At 45.4% G+C, this 22,103-nt stretch overlaps 1 protein-coding gene across 1 annotated transcript in view; it reads left to right on the top strand.

The window, feature by feature from the left end:
* The first annotated feature begins 226 nt into the window (after window positions 1-226).
* Window positions 227-22,103, top strand: part of SCTR (secretin receptor) — an 80,674-nt gene continuing 58,797 nt past the window's right edge. The window contains exons 1-2 of the mRNA XM_081095454.1: window positions 227-330; window positions 20,660-20,780. Coding sequence (XP_080951580.1) covers window positions 280-330; window positions 20,660-20,780 — 172 coding nt within the window. The 5' untranslated portion in view covers window positions 227-279. The remainder of the gene's footprint in view (window positions 331-20,659; window positions 20,781-22,103) is intronic.

The raw sequence follows: 22,103 nt of genomic DNA, 5'->3' as shown, positions 1-22,103 counted from the left end.
CAGCCCGGGTGCCTGCCCGCGGCCAGTGAGGCTGGGTGGAGGGCGGAGGAGTGCGGGCAGCGCGCGCCTTTCTCAATGGGCAGGGCGGCTTAGCGCGCCGCTCCCTCTCCGAGAAGGCGCAGCTCGGGGCTTCCGCGGGGTGCGGGGCCCGTCATGCCTCCTCGGGGCGCGGCGGCCGGCCGGGACCCGGGACCCCGCGGAGGGCGCTGAGCTGCGGCGCGGGCGGTGCGCTGGGAGGGCAGCCGTCGGGGCGCTCGCCCGCGGAGAGCCGCCGGCACCATGCGCCCCTGTCCGGCGCTGTGGCTGCTGCTCGCCGGCGCCGCGCACACCGTGAGTACCGCGCCCTTCCGCGGGCGGGGGGCCGATTCGGGGACAGGCGGGATGGGAGGAGCGGGGAACCCCCAGATCTTCCCCTCAGGATGAAAATGTGTGCGCCACGAGAAGGCAGCTCTCAAATGAGCCCTTGCCCCGACCGCACCCCTTCCTGAGGACCCCCGCACTGCGCCCCAAGGCCCCTGGACGGAGATTCGGGCGCCGTCCCCGCGGTGCTATTGGGTGCCAGGCGCTTGGCTTCCGTTATTTTATGGAAATCTCACAACCTCCTTACGAGGTGGATATGTCAGCCTCACTTTACAGACAAGGAAACGGAGACTCGGGAAGACCAAAAATATTGTCCCAAGTGCAGACAAATGGAGCCCACATCCGTCTGCCCGAAGCCTTGACATTTTCACACACACAGGCTGCGGGTGGGAAACCTCAGAAAGCTCGGAAAGGCAGCTTCCGGGGCTGAGACGGGACGGGACGGCGCTGCGACGGGACCTGCGGCTCCCTGCCCCTCTCCTGGGGATTTGGCTCCCTAATGTCTGCGTGCCTGGGGGACTCCTGGGAGCAGCTGCTCTCCCCAAACCAGGCCCAGGGAGGAGCTGGAAGGAAAGCAGAAGGCCGCAGAGTGGGTAGCTGGTTGTTCTTTCCCACAGAAACTCCTGGGAGTCGCAGAGGCTCTCCCTGTGGGATTTGTGAAGGAGAGAGTGGCTGCACCCAGACTGGTGGAAGGAATGGGGAGGCGGAGGGGTAGAGGTAGGGGTGAGGGGGCCAGATTTCAGAGCTATTTCTTTCCACCAACATTCCAGACTGGCCTCCAAGGCGTCTGTCCCAGAAATTCCCCAGGGACAGCACTTGGGGACCCCGTTTAGACCCTCTAAGCTCTGTCCTGGGCTAGTCCTTGCTGGTGCCCAATGACCTTGCCCTCTTGTAGTCCTCTCCTGTTGGATCCTCCGGAAAACCCCAGCTCCCTGAGCGCTGGGAGTGCTGACAAGCCATAGATGCCACCTTTCCGCAGGCCCCTGGCATCCCAGCAGCGGCAGTTGGGGAGGAGTGGAATTTGGGGATTTTGTCCCCATCTCCCTGGTAACCTGGAGCCTCAGCTAGAGCAACAGCACCCACTCCTTGTCTGAGCTCCCAATTTGGGGGAAAACACCTGGGCACTGGGGACAATTCAAAGCCAAGTGCAGCTGAGAGGGGCGTTGCTGGGCAGCGCCCAGGGGTGGGGGAGGCCTCTAGTTTCCCCTTTGCGACCCTCCCAGCCTCCTTCTTAAGTAGTTGCAGTAACGTTGAGGTTATCCCCAAAAATCAGCAGGTCTGGGGTTCAACCTACATTTTAATCTCAAGGGGACCCCCCACATTATCTCAAGAATAAGCAGGGGGGTGGGGAGTGAGAGCCCTCACTTGGTTCAAGTATTCAGTGAGCCTTGGAAGGATGCTCCATTGTGCTCTAGCCCAGTTCCCTCCCTTACAGAGGAGCAAACTGAGACTGCAGAGAGAAGGGACCCGCCCCAGATCTTCAAGTTAGTGGTAGGACTGGGACTAGAACCACCGCGGGCTCTGCCCATTACAGCCCTTGTCCTTACATGTCTTTTTCATACACTCACTGGTACTGCCTAGTATTATTACCAGATAGCTCCCTGGAAGTTTTGGCCCTCTGGTTATTTTATGGGCTTATTCAGACCTAAGGTAGAGAACTTTTTGGTAGAGAACTCCTTTAATAAATAAGAGTGGAATTGGCATACATTGATTGGCATATTTCCCCATCTATGAAATTCTATTTTTCTTCTGTGTGACTGAGTGGTCAGGTACTTGATTTTGAAATGGAAGGGTATTCAAACAATTCTTCATTCATTTGGGTCTCTCCTTTGAATAAGAGCATAGGCACCTTCCTAATGGGAGGTCATTAAGGCCAAATTGCTTGTTACTACCCCCGCCCCCTCCCCACTGGCTTGCCTTTCCAGAGGTGCCAAGAAGGAACCTTGCAAGTGGAAACCAAAAAGTGATTGCCACAGGAAACCCTGAGCACACCTCCCTTTGCTCTCCCTGCTCCCATGTATCTATCTCATGAGGACAGTGTTGTAATTGTTCACTAGCACATGTCCTCCCCTCGTCCCCAATACGTACACTTTGAACTTGAGCACGGAGACTTAGTTTTCTTCACCCTTTATCCCTAGACCCCATCACAGTGTAAGAGGGAGCTCGATGATTTGTATTGAATGAATGAATGAATGAATGAATGAATGAATGAATGAATGAAATGATGATGATATCCACAGGGACTGTCTTAAACTGTGGCAGTTTCATACAGGAACAAGTAATGAAGAATGACATCTTGAAAGCAATCGCTGCTTACAGGCTTGTACATAAATGTATCAGGCAAAGGAGAATTAGTCATTCAAGGTAGGGTGTTTAATCCAGGGCATATGGCAAGCTGCCAGTTTGATAATCTTAGTGAGTTAAGTGGGTGTGGGGGACTCCTTTTTCCTTCAATCACAGTTTCTTAACTTTGACACTGTAATCTTGGATCTTTTACCCGGGATTTCAGCGTGCGGTGCCAGAAAGAGAGCGATGGCCTCCCTTGGCCTGGGTGGAATGGGGCGGGGATGGTGGGTGGAGAGAGGGCAGTTGGATGATTCTTTGTTGTGTGTCCTGTGCTTTATGTGATGCTCAGCAGCATCCCTGGCCTCTACCCCCTAGCATCCCTCCAAGGTGTGATAACAGGAACGTCTTCAGACATTTCCAGAGCTCCTGGGAGACAGGAAGGGCACAATTGCCCCTGGCTGAGAACCATTGCCTTAAAGGCTGTCAGGTTTCTGGGGCGATGCATTGACAGGAATAATCGCAGGTGTCACTTGCACGTTGGACTCCGGGCAGTGGGGTTGGTGACAGGGAATCTGAGCTGGAGGACGGAAGCAGGTACACCTACTGAGCTCCATGTCGAAGCCAGAAAAAAAAGCTTCGGCGGGCCTTTGACTCCTTCCCTTCCCACTTTCCCCTCCTCTGTCTATCCCTCCCCAGTTGACAGCTCAGAAACATAAAAACTCCAAGTCTGGTTCTGGCGTAGCAGCCTCCGGCGCATGGGGGTCCTGCCTCTTCCTGTGGTGCCTCTGGACCTGGAGGCGGACAGCTCTGTGGGGGTCAGGGAGAGGGTTTTAGGAAGCCTGCCCAGGCCACCTGAGGGCTGGCTCTTGAGAACTCTCCAAAGGAGGGGACCTGGGGTTTTGTGTACCTGAAGAATCACTTTCTGAATTTCTGAGGAAGTATTGTAGCTTTCTATTAAGATTTTTACTCTCCCTAAAATTACTGTGAATGATGATGCTGGTAAAGGCTTCCCTTGCTGGGCACTTGCTTCACACTTAGTAGGTAGTCTGCTAAGTCCTTCCCAGCTCTCCCTGATTTAATGCTCACTTCCAGCACTAGGACCCCCAGGCCAGTGCAGCGAGGACACTGAAGCCATTTGCTCAGGTCGCCCCGCTGGACGCAGTGAGAGGACTCACACCGTGTGCTGAGCCAGCGCTGCGTCTGCTCCCCAGAGAGGCTGCTCTGCTCCCTGGTGCCCAAGGAGCTGTTGTACAATCCTGTCCCCAGCCTCAAAATGACATTAAATTCACTTTAATCTAATCTATAATAATAAAAAGGTAATATACTAATTAGACCAATTGTCCTTTTGGATGTCTTTCCGGACGACCTTCCGGATGAAGCCGGGGCTGTGAGGGAAGCCTGGGTCCCGGGTACCTGCTGGTGGCTGGAGGGAAGCCTAGGTCCCGGGTGCCAGAGGGAAGCTGGTGCAGGCAGCTGGGGGAAGGAAGGCCTACTCTTGCATGAATTTTGTGCATCAGGCCTCTAGTTGCTTTATAAAACATAAAACAAATACTGAAACACACCCAACATTTTATTGAGAGAGCCAGAGAGGAGCTTGGGGTCACCAAATCAACAAGCAGGAGGTATACTTCCTGGACTGTTTAGGGGAGTCCTCTTGGCTTTGGCATCACCTTTTTGGGGCTCCTTTCCCTCCTCCTTGTCCCCTTAGCCTCACCCTGTCATTACCTCCTGTGACCAGGGAGGGCACGGCCCTCTTCCTGGCACTCCTGTGGAAAGCCCAGATTTAACATTCAGGATTAGAGCTCCATGACCAGATCGGCCGCCTCCAGTGACCCCTAACTTGGTCCCTGCTTCCCTGCCCTTAGCAAGCTGGGCTTTCTCACCACTGACCTTCACTCAGGCTCTGGGACAGCCTGCAGCCCAAGGTAAAAGCCACAACACCCAGATCCTATCTACTTGCTTACTACAAACAGAGGACTGCTCAGCCTTCGTGTGGACCTGAGAGAATGAGAGTATCCTGGGCCCACCCAGCCTCCCTGTTCTGCGGCTGACAGATTCCAAGGGGTGAATGGGGTAGGGATGCCCCTGGTTGATGGCCTTCTGCAATCAGCTCATGTGCTGCCAAGACTCCAAGTTTCCCACGTCTTCAGAATCCCGACACGTCCAGCGTCAGTTTCCTCACCCCTGGCTCTCTGAGGTGGTGTCTATGTGTCTTTTCAAGTTCTTGACCTTATCACCTCCCCTTTCATTTTCAACACACAGGTTTGCCTCCCATTTCCTGAGAGTCTAGACCAGTGATGGCGAACCTTTTGAGCTCGGCGTGTCAGCATTTTGTAAAACGCTAACTTAACTCTGGTGCCGTGTCACATATAGAAATTTTTTGATATTTGCAACCATAGTAAAACAAAGACTTATATTTTTGGTATTTATTTTATATATTTAAATGCCATTTAACAAAGAAAAATCAACCAAAAAAGTGAGTTCGCGTGTCACCTCTGACACGTGTGTCATAGGTTCGCCATCACTGGTCTAGATCAAGCATGTCAAACTTAAAGGCTAACATGGGCCAAATAAACAAGGTTTAAGTTTATGTGGGCCGCAAAAAAAGTGAAAGTTTCAATTTTCATAGAAACGTAGGTTTATTTCGATAGGGACATGCTGAATACAAAGGGCTGAAATAAAAGAGCAATCGTTAACATAAAATAATAGAACATTTTAATAAAAATTAATATTTTTTCTTGAACATTAGCTTACCAGACACTGAATAACTGCACAAATTAATAAGTGTAATGCAAATAAACCTATTTTTCTTGTTCTCCAAAAGCAAAATATTTCCTGATGCACGCACCAAACAAGTCAGTCCAAGACTAATGATGTGGCCATCGGCTGCTAAAATATTCGCTGCTGGTATTAGTGGAGAGAAATGGTGTGCCTGTGCGTAAGGTGCGTAAGGGAAATGAATGCAACACGATTATAGTAATCAGTCATTAGTGAACGTTGTACTAGTTCCTTATTAATAATTATGTATAACAGGATATTGTAAAAATTGAGTTACGAAATTTTTATTAAAATGTTTCTTACATACATTTTGTAATATTGGCTGGGCCGCAAAAATATTCGTTGTGGGCCGCATGCGGCCAATGGACCGCGAGTTTGACATTCTTGGTCTAGACCAGTGGTTGGCAAACTCATTAGTCAATAGAGCCAAATATCAACAGTACAACGATTGAAATTTCTTTTAAGAGCCAAATTTTTTAAACTTAGACTATATAGGTAGGTACATTGTTAGTAACTTAATTAGGGTACTCTTAAGGCTTAGGAAGAGCCACACTCAAGGGGCCAAAGAGCCGCATGTGGCTCACGAGCCACAGTTTGCCAACCACGGGTCTAGTCTATGTGGATGAACTTCCTCTGACCAATATCTTATAGGTGTATCTAAATTATACCCCCTGTTCTCTTCCTTCTGTTAGCTTTCTAATCCCCTATTAGCCTTCTCAGTCAGCTTGGGCTGCCATAACAAACACCACAGACTAGGGGCCTGGAACAGACACTTATTTCTCACAGTTCTGGACACTGGAAATCTGAGATCCAGGGCCAACATGGTGAGATTCTGGGGAGAGCCCGATTCCCGGCTTGCAGATTGCTGCTTTGTGCTCACATGGCCTTTCCCTTGAGCAGCTGCAGACAGAGAGATAGAGAGTGAGCTCTCTGCTGTCTCTTAGGACACAAATCCCATCAAATTAGAGCCCCACTCATATGACCTCATTTAACCTTAATTACCTCCTTATAGGTCCCATCTCTGAATACAGCCATACTCGGTGTTAGAACTTCAATATACGAATTTTGGGGAGACACAAACATTCCACTTATAACATCATCTGAGTGAAATGGAGGCTCTACTCCTGCCCAGGGCCAGTCCCCACACCTGTGCTCCTGATCCCTGCCCCCACCACCTTAGCTACTTCTGTTCTGAGATGACACAATGCGGCCATTGTGCCCAGTCTTTACCATCTTCTTCGAGACTGGCTTTTGCCATCAGCTGGTCAACTTGCCCAGGTCTGTCCAGCCCAGGTGGTAGAGGGCCTTCCCTCTGCACCTGGGCCTTTCTAGCCACAGTTCCACCTCTGCCCCCTCACGGCCAGCTTCTTGGAAGTAGCGTCCCTGATCCTTGCTCCGATGTCCACTCCCTCTGCAGTCGGGTTTCCATCCCACCTGAAGTCAGTCTCACAGTGGCCTTCGTTGCGCCACATTCATGGTATACGTTTCAGTCCCGGTCCTACCTCGTGTGAGCAGGTGATTTATGAGAGGGATGCAACATTATGAATAATGACAATGGGACAGCAGGCATCCGTGCAGGCCGTGCTCCATGGGTAGTGTGCAGCAGGGGACCCGACCTCTCGGAGGCATTGGGTGCCAGGACCCTCCTTCCTTTCCTCTTTCCCCTCCTTCGGCTTCTGCCTTTTGCAGTCTCCTGGTTCCCACCCTGCCTCTCGTGTTGTCCCTCAGTCTCCTTAGCCTCTGAGGCTCACTTCCCCAGGCTCTGTCTTTTGCCCTTGCTCTCTGCATTCTGCTTGCTCTTACCCTGTGATCCTCCATGGCAGTCCTACCATGTCATGAATCCCATCTTCCTTAACCAAAGTTAGCTCACCCCAACCCCCAGGGCTGTTTGTTTTCCCTATTCTTCAAACTATCGAGGCACCCAAACCAGACTCATGGGAGCCACACTGTCCCCTGCTCTCACCCCCACATTCAATCCACCTCCTACAGAACCTGCCTACTCTCTGGGCTCTCTTCCTTAGGGGTGTTGCTACTCTGAGTACAACAGTTCTTCCTCACTTCTTGCCTAAATGGTGGAGCCACCTCCTGGGAATCCCCTGCTCCCACTTTTGGTCCATCGTGATCTGGCCATTGCCTTCCCCATGCACTCGGCTATTGGCCTCCGGGACCCCCTTGGAGACCATGAGCTGCAAAGGCAGGGGCCATGTCCCTTTTACTTTTGTGTCCCCAGTGCTGAGCAGATGGCTGGGCGTATAGTAGGTGTCCAATAAAAGTTTCCTGAAATTTGGTGTTTGAACTGGTTGTAGGATAATGAGTTCCTTCTTCTTATTTTTCATTGTAGGGACTAAACTAGTATTCCTTGTTTTTCTAGATGCCAGTTAACTTTATTAAAAAAAATTTTTTTTAACCACAAAGTAAAATTCTTTCCAGTCTTACGTTGGCAAGCAAGTCATTATTTTATAAAATGTGATAAGCAAAGTGATGTTGAATCTCTTCACCTTCTTCAGAATTCAATAGGTTTTTATTTTATCTCCTCCCAGATTTACCTTTTCAGATTTGAGTCCAAAATTGAACTCTAAAATAGCTTCCAGAACTGTCTTTTGACATCTTTCTTCTCTCACTTTGGGGTTTGCTTCATTATTCTCTCTCTTGTTCAGCAGACTGGAGTTTTCTGTTGCTTTATTTAGGACAGACTATAGCTGCCCCGTAGCTTCGAAGCTTTACACGCTTCAGGAATTGGAGAGATAGACGTTACTCCCAATTCCAATAGCAAATATCCGAGAGGAAAGCAGACTGTTTCTGAGTGGGTGGGGTTGTCTCCCTTGGTCTGATCGGTGATATGGGACCTCACAGCATAAACCAACCTACCTGGCGATGGAAGGGTCTTGCCCGGGATGGGAGTGGGCAGAGTTGTTGGCTGAAGGGCTAAGAAGACATCTCAAAGTATGTTTACCATCTAAGCACATCCCCCAAAGAGAGGGACAGAGGGAGCAGTGGGCCAGCCATGTCTGGGTGCTGAGTGAGAAAACAAAGGGTGACACTTCCTACCAGAGACACTATTAGACAAACAGCATCTCAGAAGGTTTAGAACACACGTGCCTTTTCTGAAAAACAACAACTGTAGCTTATGCCCTAGCAAAGCTGAAACTGAACCTATAATATAGGATGCAGGAGTGGAATTCACCCAGGATGGCCATAGGCAGGTATCGGTTCCATGGTTCTGCAACAGACCAAAGAGGATTTCGTTTGGAAAGTCAAAAGGCTCCTTGGGGCAAGTCTCAGAGAAGCTAGTTGTCAACATTGCCTGGTGGTGTTCTGTTCAGAGCCTGGGAGTACAACGAGGACACGTAAATTGATGTGGTGAAGGCCTATGAATTTTGTGATCAACAAGAAGAAAGAAGGTCAACTTAAAGCACCAGAAAAAGACAAAAGTTATAGAAAACTTTTGTGGTCCAAATATTTTAAGAACTTTGACATGACTTTAGCAATATTTTACAAACTCTAGATATAAGGATGGCTTGGACTCAAACTCTGAAACTGAAGAGGAGCATAGCTGTATGTTTTTATTTGGTTAATTTTTAAAAATAAAGAAAAGCACCAGTTAGTAATTTTTTCTGACACTCACTTTTTAAACTTAAGGGGAGTATATATTTTCAAAGATTCTTAGGGCTGAGGTCCTGTTTTTACTACCTAACAGCATCTCCTTCTTCATGCCAACTACTTTGGTATTTTTTGCTCAGAACATGTCACAATTACACCAAATAGATGAGGCGACTGACAGCTAATTCTTCACCCTTCCGGACACCAGCGAGGTGTCCTACAATTTAACTCAATTCCGACACTAACTACCTGGAGTTACACAGACCCCACAGATAAGGACTCAGTCCCATGAGATGACTCCTGCTTCAGACACTGATTCCAGGTCTGGACCACCCATATTTCTGACCGACTGGCTATATATCGGGGTTCCCATGACCTCCTCCTTGGGTTCAATAATTTGCTAGAATGACTCACAGAACTCAGGAAAGCACTTTACTTACTAATACTGGTTTATTTTAAAGGTTACAACTCAGGGACAGCCAAGTGGGAGAGATGCCTAGGGCGAGGAAGGGCCACCTGGAGCTCCCTCCCAGCAGCTCAATGTGTCTGCCCACCTGAGAGCCCTTTAAACCCTATTGTGTAGGGTATTTATGGAGGTTTCATCACACGGGAATGACTGATGAGATCATTGCCCAATGCTGATCAACTCAGTCTCCAGCCATCTCTCCTCTCAAGTGGTTGGGAGGATGGGGCTGAAAGTTCCAACCTTCTACCATAGGCTGGTCTTTCTGGTGACCAGTCCGCAAACTCTCTAGGGCAGGGGTCCTCAAACTTTTTAAACAGGGGGCCAGTTCACTGTCCCTCAGACCGTTGGAGGGCCGGCCTATAGTTTAAAAAAAAACAAACTATGAACAAATTCCTATGCACACTGCACATATTTTATTTTGAAGTAAAAAAACAAAACGGGAACAAATACAATATTTGTATTTGCATGTGGCCCGCGGGCCATAGTTTGAGAACCCCTACTCTAGGGTCTCAGCCACCAGTCATCTTATTAACATCAGTTGTCACTTTGGAGATTCCAAGGGTCTTAGAAGCTCTTATATCAGGATCTGGGGGTTAAGAGCAAATATTCAATAAAAGATGCTCCTCTCACCCCATCACTCAGAAAATTACAAGGCTTGCCCTACCCGGTGTGGCTCAGTGGACAGAGCATCGGCCTACAGGCTGGAAGGTCCTGGATTCGATTCCAGCCATGGGCACATGCCTGGGTTGTTTACTCATTCCCCAGCAGAGGGCGTGCATGAGGCAGTCGATCAATGATTCTCATCATTGATGCTTCTACTTTTCTCTCCCTCTCCTTTCCTCTCTGAAATCAATACAAATATATCTTTTTATAAAAGAAAATTATAAGGCTTTTGGGAGCACTGTGTCAGGAACCAGGAACAAAGACCAAATATATATTTTTATTATATCACAATGTCACATTAGGACATCCAGTTTAAAATGGCAGATCAACCACATGTGTTAATCCATGCCCAGGTTTCAGGCTCTATGCCCAGTAGAGGGTTTGCAGAAGACAACCAGTCAATGATTCTCTCTCATCACTGATGTTTCTATCTCTCTATCCCTCTCTCTGAAGTCACTAAAAACATATTTTTTAAAAAGTGACAGTAAAGGGATTAGAAGACAAGAGACAAGGAAGCAGAGATTTCAAGAAATCTTTGGGAAATGGAAAGCGACTGAGGTAGCGGTGGCCATCGGGAAGAAGAACAGCCTAAATGCCTGCAGTGGGTGTCGAGGGCATTGATGAGAAACTGTCCGGTTGGCCTGCAGCACCCAGGAAAGGCCCAGCCACGGGGAGAACCCTCCATAGCTGGCAATGCGGTCCTTCCCCATCCGGTTTTTTTCAGAGAAGGCCACCAGTCAACAAAGGGTTCAGGCCCAGCGTGGTTCCAAAGGCCACTTTAGTGTCTCAAGCCTAAGTATGACACGGAGGGGCCTCCAACGTGGGAGCCAACAAACTGGGGAGAGGAACTTAGAGGAAACAGAGACCACAAAAAGAGGAGGAAAAACTTCAAACAAGGTGAGAGCCAATATCCTGTTCTTTTAAAGATCTTTGAAAAGGGAGCTGGAGCCAGGAAGAGGAGGTGTGGAACAGAGGATGCCATGGAAAAGGAGTCATCAGAGAATAAGAAAGCCTGTCTGGAAATTAAATGTATGAAGAATTAAACAGAAGAATTATGTAGACAAAACGGTGGAAGCGTAGAGAAAGGTGAAGATTAGGGGGTCCATCCAGGCTGTTCACTGTTCAACCTACATGAATCCCAGGAAGGCAGGATAGAGAAGAGGATGCGGGAAGTAAAATAAATAGCAATATTGTTTAAATTCCCAGAAATTAAGAACACACATCTTCAGATAGAAATGCCCACTGAATATCTAACTAAGAGGTAAAAAAGGAACCATTTCCTCACAAAGTTTTAACATAACTAAAAACAAAGAAAAATCCTAAATATTTCTAGAAAGAAAAAAGAGGCATATACAAATGATTTAGAATCAGAAATAAATTTCTTAACAACACAGAAGAGAGAAGGGTGAAAGCCTTGAAAATTTGGAAGAAGAGTTATTTTCAACCTGGCGTTCTCTCAAACAAGATCCAAAAGTTTACCTCCTATGTACATTTTCTTAGGATGTTGCCTGAGAATGTGTTTCTATCAAAAAAGGAAGCAAAGCCAGAAAAAGACATGGGATCTAGGAAACAGAGCTCCTGCCAGGAGAGATGGGGAGACGATACCCCAAGTCATGGTCAGGTATCAGGCCCAGACTGAAGCAAGAGGGAGAGGGAGTGTAGGAGAGGTCTCCAGAGGTAAAACAAAGAACCGCGGATTGCCGTCTCACAGACCGGTTGGAGTACTTGGAAATTTAGCCGTACAAAGGAAACTAATCAAATGAAAACACAAAGTAGTTATTGACCTCAGGAAAGACAAAATGTACAAGAAGAGACATAATCACTTTACAGACTAGACTCAGCAGTGGACCATATTTCACAGTCAAAAGCAATCACTAGAAATGCAGATCATGCATTTAGAAATTAGGTCAAAAGGAGGATATGTAATGCATGGGGGAGAGAAGTATATGTGGGGAGAGCGAAAAACATCTAAATCTTTACCTCCCATAAAAGACAGTTTGGGATAATGTCTTAAATTAGTAAACCAAGAAATAGCTGTATAGGAATATATTTTTAAGTAAGGAAATACAAATGAGAATCAACAGCTCAAAAGCATTGAAAGTGACTGCTGGGAGCAGGTAGGGTTAGGGAAGGGAACAGCTATTTTTCATTAGAAATACTTTGATACTAGTACAAGCAAAATTTTTAGAGTATTTACACAAACTTGATATTTAAAAAAAAATGATTTAAAATCAACTAATGACAAATGCTGGCAAGGATGTGGAGAAAAGGGAACCTTAGTACTGGCAGGAATGCCGACTGGTGCAGCCATTATGGAAAACAATATGGAGTTTCCTCAAAAAATTAAATATGGAACCGCCATTTGACCTAGTGATCCCACTTCTAGGACTATAACCTAAGACACCTGAAACACCAATCAGAAAGAATGTATGCACCCCTATGTTCATAGCAGCACAATTTACAATAGCTAAGATCTGGAACAGCCCAAGTGCCCATCAGCAGATGAGTGGATAAAAAAGCTGTGGTACATTTACACCATGAAATACTAAGCAGCAGTAAAAGAGAAGGATCTCTTACCCTTTGAGTCAGCATGCAGGGACCTGGAGAGTATCATGCTAAGTGAAATGAGTCAGTCAGAGAAAGACAAATATCACATGATCTCACTCATATGTAGAATCTAATGAACAAAATAAACTGATGAACAGAGTAGATCCAGAGACATGGAAGCATGGAGGGAAGGCGGGGAGGGTGGGTGGGTGGGAGGTAATCAACCAAAGACCTTGTATGCACATATATGCATAACCCATGGACACAGACAATAGAGTCATAAAGGCCTGGGGTGGGAGGTGAGGGTGGGCTGGAGGGGGTCAATGGAGGAAAAAAGGGGACATGTAATGCTTTCAACAAAAAAGAATTATTTTTAAAAAATGGTTTAAAAAGAGCTTTTAAGGCAGTGGTTCTCAATCTTCCTGATGCCGCGACCCTTTAATACAGTTCCTCATGTTGTGGTGACCCCCAATTTCATTGTTACAAATTGAACATAATTAAAGCATAGTGATTAATCACAAAAACAATATGTAATTATATATATGTTTTCTGATGGTCTTAGGCGACCCCTGTGAAAGGGTCATTTGACCCCCAAAGGGGTCGCGACCCACAGGTTGAGAACTGCTGTTTTAAGGGCTAATAGCACTTGTTTTGAGGAAATTTTAAAATAAATTTTAGCAATTCTGCAAATTTTAAATAAAATTATATTTCTTTTAAATTTAATAAGTATATAGAATTACTGGTATATGCATAAATGTACACATGGCTGCTAAATGTCAGTTTTTCCTTCCCCTCTGGCACTTAATTTAGATCATAAGGAGGCTTCTTCCCATGCATTCTCCAATGCAGGCATCTACCAGGTGGTTGCTCCATTGAACACACCATCTTGCTAGCCACTACCAGGAACTCTGAGGTCCTCTTTCCTCCACTGCTGGTCCCCATCGGGAAACCGTGGACTCAGTCTTTTCAGGAGAATACTGTTGCTGCCACATATCAAGGGACCCCACACACTTCTTTAGTTGGAATACCACTGCACAAAATTATCTTGATTTATTATATTTTAATGGAAGGATCAAGAGTAATAGAGATGTGGGCTGTTATTAACACAGAAAAATAACCCGGGTAGATGAGGATGTAAAGAAATTGAAACCCTTGTGCCCTGCTGGTGGGAATGTAAAATGGTGTAGCTGCTGTGGGCAACAGTTTGGTGGTTCCTTAAAAAAAGTAAACAGAAAAAAAAGTATAATGATATTACCTTATGATCAAGCAATTTCACTTCTGGGCATACCCCCAAAAGAATTGAAACAGGGACTCAAAGAGATATTTGCATACCCATGTTTATAGCAGCATTATTCACAACAAGTAGCCCTGTGCACGAATCCATGCACCAGTAGCTCACCACCGCCCTCCTGTAGCTCCCCCCGGCCCCTCCCTCATAGCTTGCTGCCCTGCCCCTCCTGAAGCTCTCCGCTGCCTGCTTGTAGCCAGTAGCTCGCTGCTGCCCTACTGTAGCTCCCTCAGCCCCCTGCCCCCCTCATAGCTTCCTGGCCTGCCCCCTCTTGTAGCTCTCCACCACCCACTTGTAGCTCGCTGCCCACCCTCCTGCTGATCCGTGATCCTGTCATTATGTGGTCGGTTGTTACACTTTACGGTGTAACAAACATTTGCATATTACATCATTATTATATAGGACAGCCAAAAGTGTAAACAACTCAAGTGTCTATAAACAGATGACTGGATAAACAAAATGTGACATATACATGCAATGAATATTATTCAGCCTTAAATGGGGATGAAATTCAGATAGATGCTTCAACATGAGAGTGAAATAAGCTAGACTCAAAGGAATAAATAGTGTATGATTCCATTTATATGAATGATTTAGAATAGGCAAATTTATAGATTTAGAAAGTAGAACAGAGGTTATCAGGAGCTGGGGAGAGGAGCAATGGGGGATTAATGGTTGATGGAGACAGAGTTTCTGCTGGGAGGTTGAAAAAGTTTTGGAGATGGATAGTGATGATGGTTGTATAACATTGTAAATGTACTAATGCCACTGAACTGTATATCTAAACATGGTAAAATGGTAAATTTTGTCATATATTTTTATTACAACTTTAAAAGAAGAAATGTAAGATGAGAACTTTTCCTGGAGGAGGTGGTTCCCATTGTAGGTGTTCTCTCATTTCTAATCTTCTCCACTGCTTTCAAGAGACTTCTTTGTGGAATGCCCCCTTTCTTCAGTCTCCAGCAGTGCAAATTGCCACTCACTTTGGGGAAACTTCACACCCTCTCTACTCACCTTCCTGCTGCATAATCTACTTCCCACCCTGTCAGTCAGCGATGCTGCGTAACAAAAATCCCAGTGGCATACAGCAACAGATGCCACTTCTCTCTAAGTGTTTGTAAGAGAGCAAGAGTTTGATTGATCAACCATAATATTGACAATGATACAGTCAAGGGACAGAACATTTCTATTATCTAAGGTTCCTCATGGTGCTCTATTATGGTCACACACACTTCTTTCCCACTCTCACCCTTTCCTTAACCCCTGACAACCGCTAATATGTTTCCTATTTCTATGATTATGTCATTTCAATAACATCATATAAATGTAAGCATGAAGCATGAAACCTTTTGGGATTGGCTTTTTTATTCATTCAGCATACTTCTTTGGAGATTAATCTAGACTGATGCATGTGCCAATAATTTGTTCAGCATCTTGGATCTTTAAATTTATGTCTCTTGGTGAATTTGGGAAGTTTTCAGCTCCACCCTCTTTCTTTTCTCTTTATCAACTTGTGAGCATTAGTGTAGTGTTAACAAGTGAAGATATAAAACCTGGTCCTTCACTGTTGGAAGGTTTGCTTCTGAAATGGAGAGATTCCTGGGTGAACAACCTTGGTCACATCCTCTAATCACCATGGACCTTGGTTTCCTTTTCTGTTGTTTTTTTTCCATAGGGCTGTTTTTATTTTAAGTTTATTATTTATAACAGTTGACATTCAATATTATTTTATATTTGTTTCAAGTGGATAGACTAATGATTAAACATTTATATAATTTATGAAGTGACCCCCACCCCCTTAAGTCTAGTACCCACCTTGCACCATCCATAGTTATTACAGTATTATCCTATCTAATAAAAGAGAAACATGGTAATTGGTGTACGACCGCTACCCTTCCCATTGGCTAATCAGGGCAATATGCAAATTAACTGCCAGCCAAGATGGTGGCTGGCAGCCAGGCAGCTTGAAACTAACATGAGGCTTGCTTGCTTCAGTGACGGAGGACTCCAATGTTCCCCGCCTGCCGCTGCAGGCCTCTGAGCTGCAAGCAACTATGTAACAAACATAGAAGCTAAACAAAACCCCAGAAACCTGCCGGGCTTCAGCCAGCAGGATCGCAACATTGTAAGCAAAGGCCAGAAACCTACTTTCAGCAGCAGAGGCCTAAGAGCTGGAGCCAAGCCTCAAAGCTAAAGCTGGCCCAGAATAAAAAAAAGAAAAAAAGAAAAAAAGGAGCGGTTGGGAGCTTCAGTCACCCCCAGCCTGAAGACAGCCCTCAGCTCCTCACCCAGAGTGGCCAGGCACCCCAATGGGGACCCCCACCCTGAAGGCGGTGTGACCAGCTGCAAACAGCCATCATCCCCTCACCCAGGCTGGCCAGGCACCCCAGTGGGGACCCCCACCCTGATCCAGGACACCTTTCAGGGCAAACCAGCCGGCACTCACCCATGCACCAGGCCTCTACCCTATATAGTAAAAGGGTAATATGCCTCCCAGCACCGGGATCAGCGTGACAGGGGGCAGCGCCCAAACCCCCTGATCGCCCTGCGGCTCTGTGTGTGACAGGGTGCGGCTCCCCAACCCCCTGATGGGCCCTGCTTTGTGTGTGACAGGGTGCGGCGCCCCAACCCCCCATCCCCCATGGGCCCTGCTCTGTGTGTGATGGGGTAGAGCCATAACCTCCCCATCGGCCCTGCCCTGAGTGTGAGAGTGGCGGCTCCCCAACCCCCTGATCGGCCCTGCTCTGTGGGTGATAGAGGGTGGTGCCCCAACTCCCTGATCGGCCCTGCTCTGTGGGTGATAGAGGGCGGTGCCCCAACCCCCTGATTGGCCCTGCTCTGTGCGTGACAGGGTACAGAGCCCCAACCCCCCTGATGGGCCCTGCTCTGTGAGTGACAGGGGGTGGCGCCGCAACCTCCCCATCGACCCTGCCTTGAGTGTGACAGGGGATGGTGCCCCAACCCCCCAATCGGCCCTACCCTGAGCGTGACTGAGGGTGGAATCACAACCTCCCGATCGCCCTGCTCTGTCCATGACAGGGGGTGGCGCCCCAACTCCCCAATCGGCCCTGCTCTGAGCCTGACCAGGGGCTGCACCTAGGGATTGGGCCTGCCCTCTGCCACCTGGGAGCAGGCCTAAGCCGGCAGGTCATTATCTCCCGAGGGGTCCCAGACTGCGAGAGGACACAGGCCGGGCTGAGGAACCCCCCTCCCCCCCGAGTGCACAAACTTTTGTGTACCAGGCCTCTAGTTAACTATAGTTCCTATACTATATTTTACATACAGTTACTGTTTTATAACTACCAACTTGTATTTCTTAATCCCTTCAAATTTTTCACCCAGTCCCCATACTCCCCTCGCATCTGGCAGCTATCAGTTTGTTCTCTGCATCCATAAATCTGTCTCTGTTGTGTTTGTTCACTTATTTTGTTCTTTATATCCCATATATAAGTGAAATCATATGGTATTTGCCTTTTTCTGCTTAATTCACTCAGCACACTACCCTCTCAGGATCAATTTGTTCTCTGCATCCATAAATCTGTCTCTGGTGTGTTTGTTCATTTATTCTGTTCTTTGTATTCCACATAGAAGTGAAATCTTATATGGTATTTGTCTTTCTCTGTCTTATTTGACTCAGCACAATAATACCCTTTGGATCCATCCATGTTGCAATAGTAAGATTTCATCCTTTTTTATGGCTGACTAATATTCACATAACATCTTTATCCAGTTGTCTACTGATAGGCACTTAGATTGCTTGCATATCTTGGCTATTGTAAACAATGCTGCAATAAACATAGGGGTGCATATATCCTTTTGAAACAGTGTTGTGGATTTCTTCAGATAAATATCCAGAAGTGGAATTGCTGGGTCATAAGGTAGTTCTATTTTTAATTTTTTTGAGGATCCCCCATGCTGTTTTCCACAGTGGCTGCACCAATTTGCAAGCTCACCAACAAGGCATGAGGGTTCCCTTTACTCCAAATCCTCACTAACACTTGTTGTTTGTTGATGTATTGATAATAGCCATTCTGACAGGTGTGAGTTTTAATTCTCATTGTGGTTTTAATTTGCATTTCTCTGATGATTTGTCTCATCTGTATGCCTCTCTTTAGAGAAGTATCTATTCAGGTCTTTTGCCCATTTTTAAATAAGTTTGTTTGGGGGATTTGGGGGTATTAAAATGTATTAGTTCTTTATAAATTTTGGTTTTTAACTCTTTATCAGGTGTATTATTGGTGAATATCTTCTCCCAATTGGTAGGTTCTCTTTGCATTTTGCTGTGCAAAACCTTTTCAGTTTGATGTAGTCCCATTTGTTTATTTTCTCTTTTGTTTCCCTTGCCCGTATATCAGAAAAAATGTTGCTATGAGAGATGTCTGAGATTTGACTGCCTATGTCCGTGGTCGGCAAACAGCGGCTCACGAGCCACATGAGGCTCTTTGGCCCCTTGAGTGTGGCTCTTCCACAAAATACCACGTGCGGGCGCGCACGTACAGTGCGATTGAAACTTCGTGGCCCATGCGCAGAAGTCGGTATTTTGTGGGAGAGCCACACTCAAGGGGCCAAAGAGCCGCCGCATGTGGCTCGCGAGCCGCGGTTTGCCAAGCTGCAGTTTGCCGACCATTGGCCTATGTTTATTTTTTCTTCGAGGAGTTTTATGATTTCTAGTCTTACATTTAAATCTTTAATCCAAGACACTGGGGGATAGGGGAGGCTAGGGGACTGTCTAGGGCGGGGGGATAAAATGGACACATATGTAATACCCTTTGTAATACTTTAAGCAATAAATTAAAAATAAATAAATAAATAAATAATCTTTAATCCATTTTGAGTTTATTTTTATATATAGTGTAAGAAGGTAGTCTAGTTTCATTTTTTTGCATGTATTTGTCCAATTTTCCCAACACTGTTTACTGAATAGACTGTCTTTACTCCATTGTATGTTCTTGTCTCCTTTGCATTGACCATATTAATTGACCATATAGGTGTGGGTTCATTTCTGGGCTCTCTAATCTATATGTCTGTTTTTATACCCGTACCATGCTGTTTTGATGACTGTAGCCTTGAGGTATAGTTTGATAACAGTTAGCGTGGTACCTCCAATTTTGTTCTTTCTCAATATTGCTGTGGCTGTTTGGGGTCTTTTGTGGTTACGTATTTTAGGATTATTTGTTTGAGTTCTGTGAAACATACCATTGATATCTTGATAGGAATTGCACTTAATCTATAGATTGCTTTGGGTAGTATAGACATTTTACCAATGTTAATTTTTCCTATCCATGAGCCCAATATAAGCTTTTATTTATTTGTATTTTCTTCAATTTCTTTCCTCAATGTCTTAAAATTTTCTGACTATGGGTCTTTTACCTCCTTGGTTAAATTTAATCCTAGATTTTTTTTAATACAATTATAAGTAGGATTGTTTTTTTAATTTCTCTTTCTGATAGTTTGTTATTGGTGTGTAAAAATGAAACCAATTTCGGATTATTACTTTGTATTCTGCTACTTTACTGAATTCATGATCAGTTTTAATAGGTTTTTGGTAGAATCTTTAGGCTTTTTTCTATATAGTATCATGTCATCTGCAAATAATGACCATTTTACTTCTTCCTTTCCAATTTAGATGCTCTTTATTTCTTTTCCTTGTCTGGTTGCTGTGGCTGGGACTTTTAATACTGTGTTGAATAAAAGTGGTGAAAGTGAATATTCTTGTCTTGTTCCTGACCTTAAGGGCCACACTTTACCATTAAGTATGGTGTCATATATGGCCTTTATTATGTTGAGGTATGTTCTCTCTATTTCCACTTTGCTGAGAGTTTTATAGGGTTTTGTTTTGTTTTGAGAATTGAATAAGCCAATGTATATGAAAGGAATCTGTAATATTATAATTGTATACTCTGTAAAAAGTAAAGTAGGAGTTTGATTTGACTATCTGCTTAGTTGTTCATTCATTCACATATTTTTTAAGTCTCAGGTACAAATGAAAGAATGAAGCCTTGCTTTGGAAATTCACTCTAGGAAGAGCTAGGAAGCCAGGACTGTGTGACAATTGTTCCTCGGCCCCCCTGTTCAACTCCTCCCTGAAGTCAGCTTTCAAAACCTGAAAAATAAACAGTTGGAGTGGAATACGTGAAGTCCTACAGAATAATAGTGAGGTGCCCAGAGAGCAAATAGCTTGTTAGACTGGAAGCCTTTATAAATTTAAGGGCAAGATTTGCAGTGGACAAGCTGCAGATTGCTGTTCTGAACTCCTTCCTAGAAATGGCTGCCTGTACCTCACTATGGACTAGGTCAGTGATGGCGAAACTTTTGAGCTCGGCGTGTCAGCATTTTGAAAAACCCTAACTTACCTCTGGTGCCGTGTCACATATAGAAATTTTTTGACATTTGCAACCATAGTAAAACAAAGACTTATATTTTTGATATTTATTTTATATATTTAAATGCCATTTAACAAAGAAAAATCAACCAAAAAATGAGTTCACGTGTCACCTCTGACACGCATGTCATAGATTCGCCATCACTGCACTAGGAGATTCTTGTGGGCAGGGCTTTGTCTCCCTGAATTTGAATCCCATTGTCTAGCACCATTCTTGCTCACAGCGAGTCCTTATGGGGTAGAACCAACTTAGCTGCAATGATGAGCATTCTTGGTTTTGGACTTGCAGGTTGGAGCCCTCCCTCGACTGTGCGATGTGCTGCGGGTGCTGCGGGAGGAGCGGGACCAGTGCCTGCGAGAACTCTCTGGAGAGAGGATAGGAGGCCGTGGCACGGTGCCGCCAGCCCCAGGTGCGTAGCCCACCTTAGTCCACTCCTGACATGAATCATGTCCAGTTCCACTGTGTCAGGGGAAGCTGGGCCTCAGGGCCAGGATGGGGAATGTAGGGGCTGGGCCAGCTGTATTCAATCAGGTAATCAGCTCGTGATCAGTGTATGCACATCCCAAAGCCAGATTACCACCATTCTTTCTTTCTCTGGGCTTGTGCACATAGCCAAGGTTTTTGTACCATTAACGTCTGCGTGATAACTTCACCAAGTTTGGTAAGAATTCCTTGTCAAGGCATGTACCTCTCGTCCATTCTTTCACCTCCAATGCTAGTTTGATGAGTAAGGTAGTCAGAATGTCAGGGTTGGGTCAGAAAAAACTGGGGTCTCTAGTGTGCGACCATGGACACATTATTTAACCATCTGGGCCACAGATTCCTGGTCTATAAAGTGGTTGTCTACTTCAGAATTATAATGATACACGAGAGAAAATATGTCAAATTTATCAATTTAAATATTAATTCTTATTACTAATCAAGACTTTAAATATTATTAATTTGATATTTAAATGTTAATTTTATTTCCAGTCCCTTCCTTAACATATCTTCTTTGCTTTCCCTCATCTAAGGACAAGGAAGGGTTGCATTAAGAAAACAATCCAATCCTGCCGAAACCGGTTTGGCTCAGTGGATAGAGCGTCAGCCTGCGGACTGAAAGGTCCCAGGTTCGATTCTGGTCAAGGGCATGTACGTGGGTTGCGGGCACATCCCCAATAGGAGATGTGCAAGAGGCAGCTGATCGATGTTTCTCTCTCATCGATGTTTCTAACTCTCTCTCTCTCCCTTCCTCTCTGTAAAAAATCAATAAAATATATATAAAAAAAGAAAAAAATCCATTGCAGGTATTCAAATAAAAACTTGTACACGTGTGTTCATAGTAACACTAGTCTAGAGATGGAAACAATCCAAGTGTCTGTCAGCTGATGAATGATAAACAAAATGCGTGTATGCCCAGTGGAATATTATTGGGTCTTAAAAAGGAATGAAGTACTGATACATACTACGGCATGGATGAATATTAAAACATGTTAAGTAAAGAAGCCAGTTATAAAAGATCATGTATTACATGTTTCTATTTTTATGATATGTCAACTTCAGGTAAATCTTTAGAGACAGAAATCAGACTTACATTTAAGTATTTAATACATTTCAAGTTTATCCTTGTGTCTGATGTAAGTTGGTGGTCTAGTTTCATTTTTTTGCATGTACCTGTCTAATTTTCCCAACATCATTTATTGAAGAGATTGTCTTTATTCCATTGTATGCTCCTGCCTCCTTTGTCAAATAT

This window comes from Myotis nattereri, assembly GCF_964212035.1.
Source record: "Myotis nattereri genome assembly, chromosome: 7".
Lineage (NCBI taxonomy): Eukaryota > Metazoa > Chordata > Mammalia > Chiroptera > Vespertilionidae > Myotis > Myotis nattereri.
The sequence above is the reverse complement of the archived record's forward strand: the minus strand, read 5'-3'. Positions and strand labels throughout refer to the sequence as shown.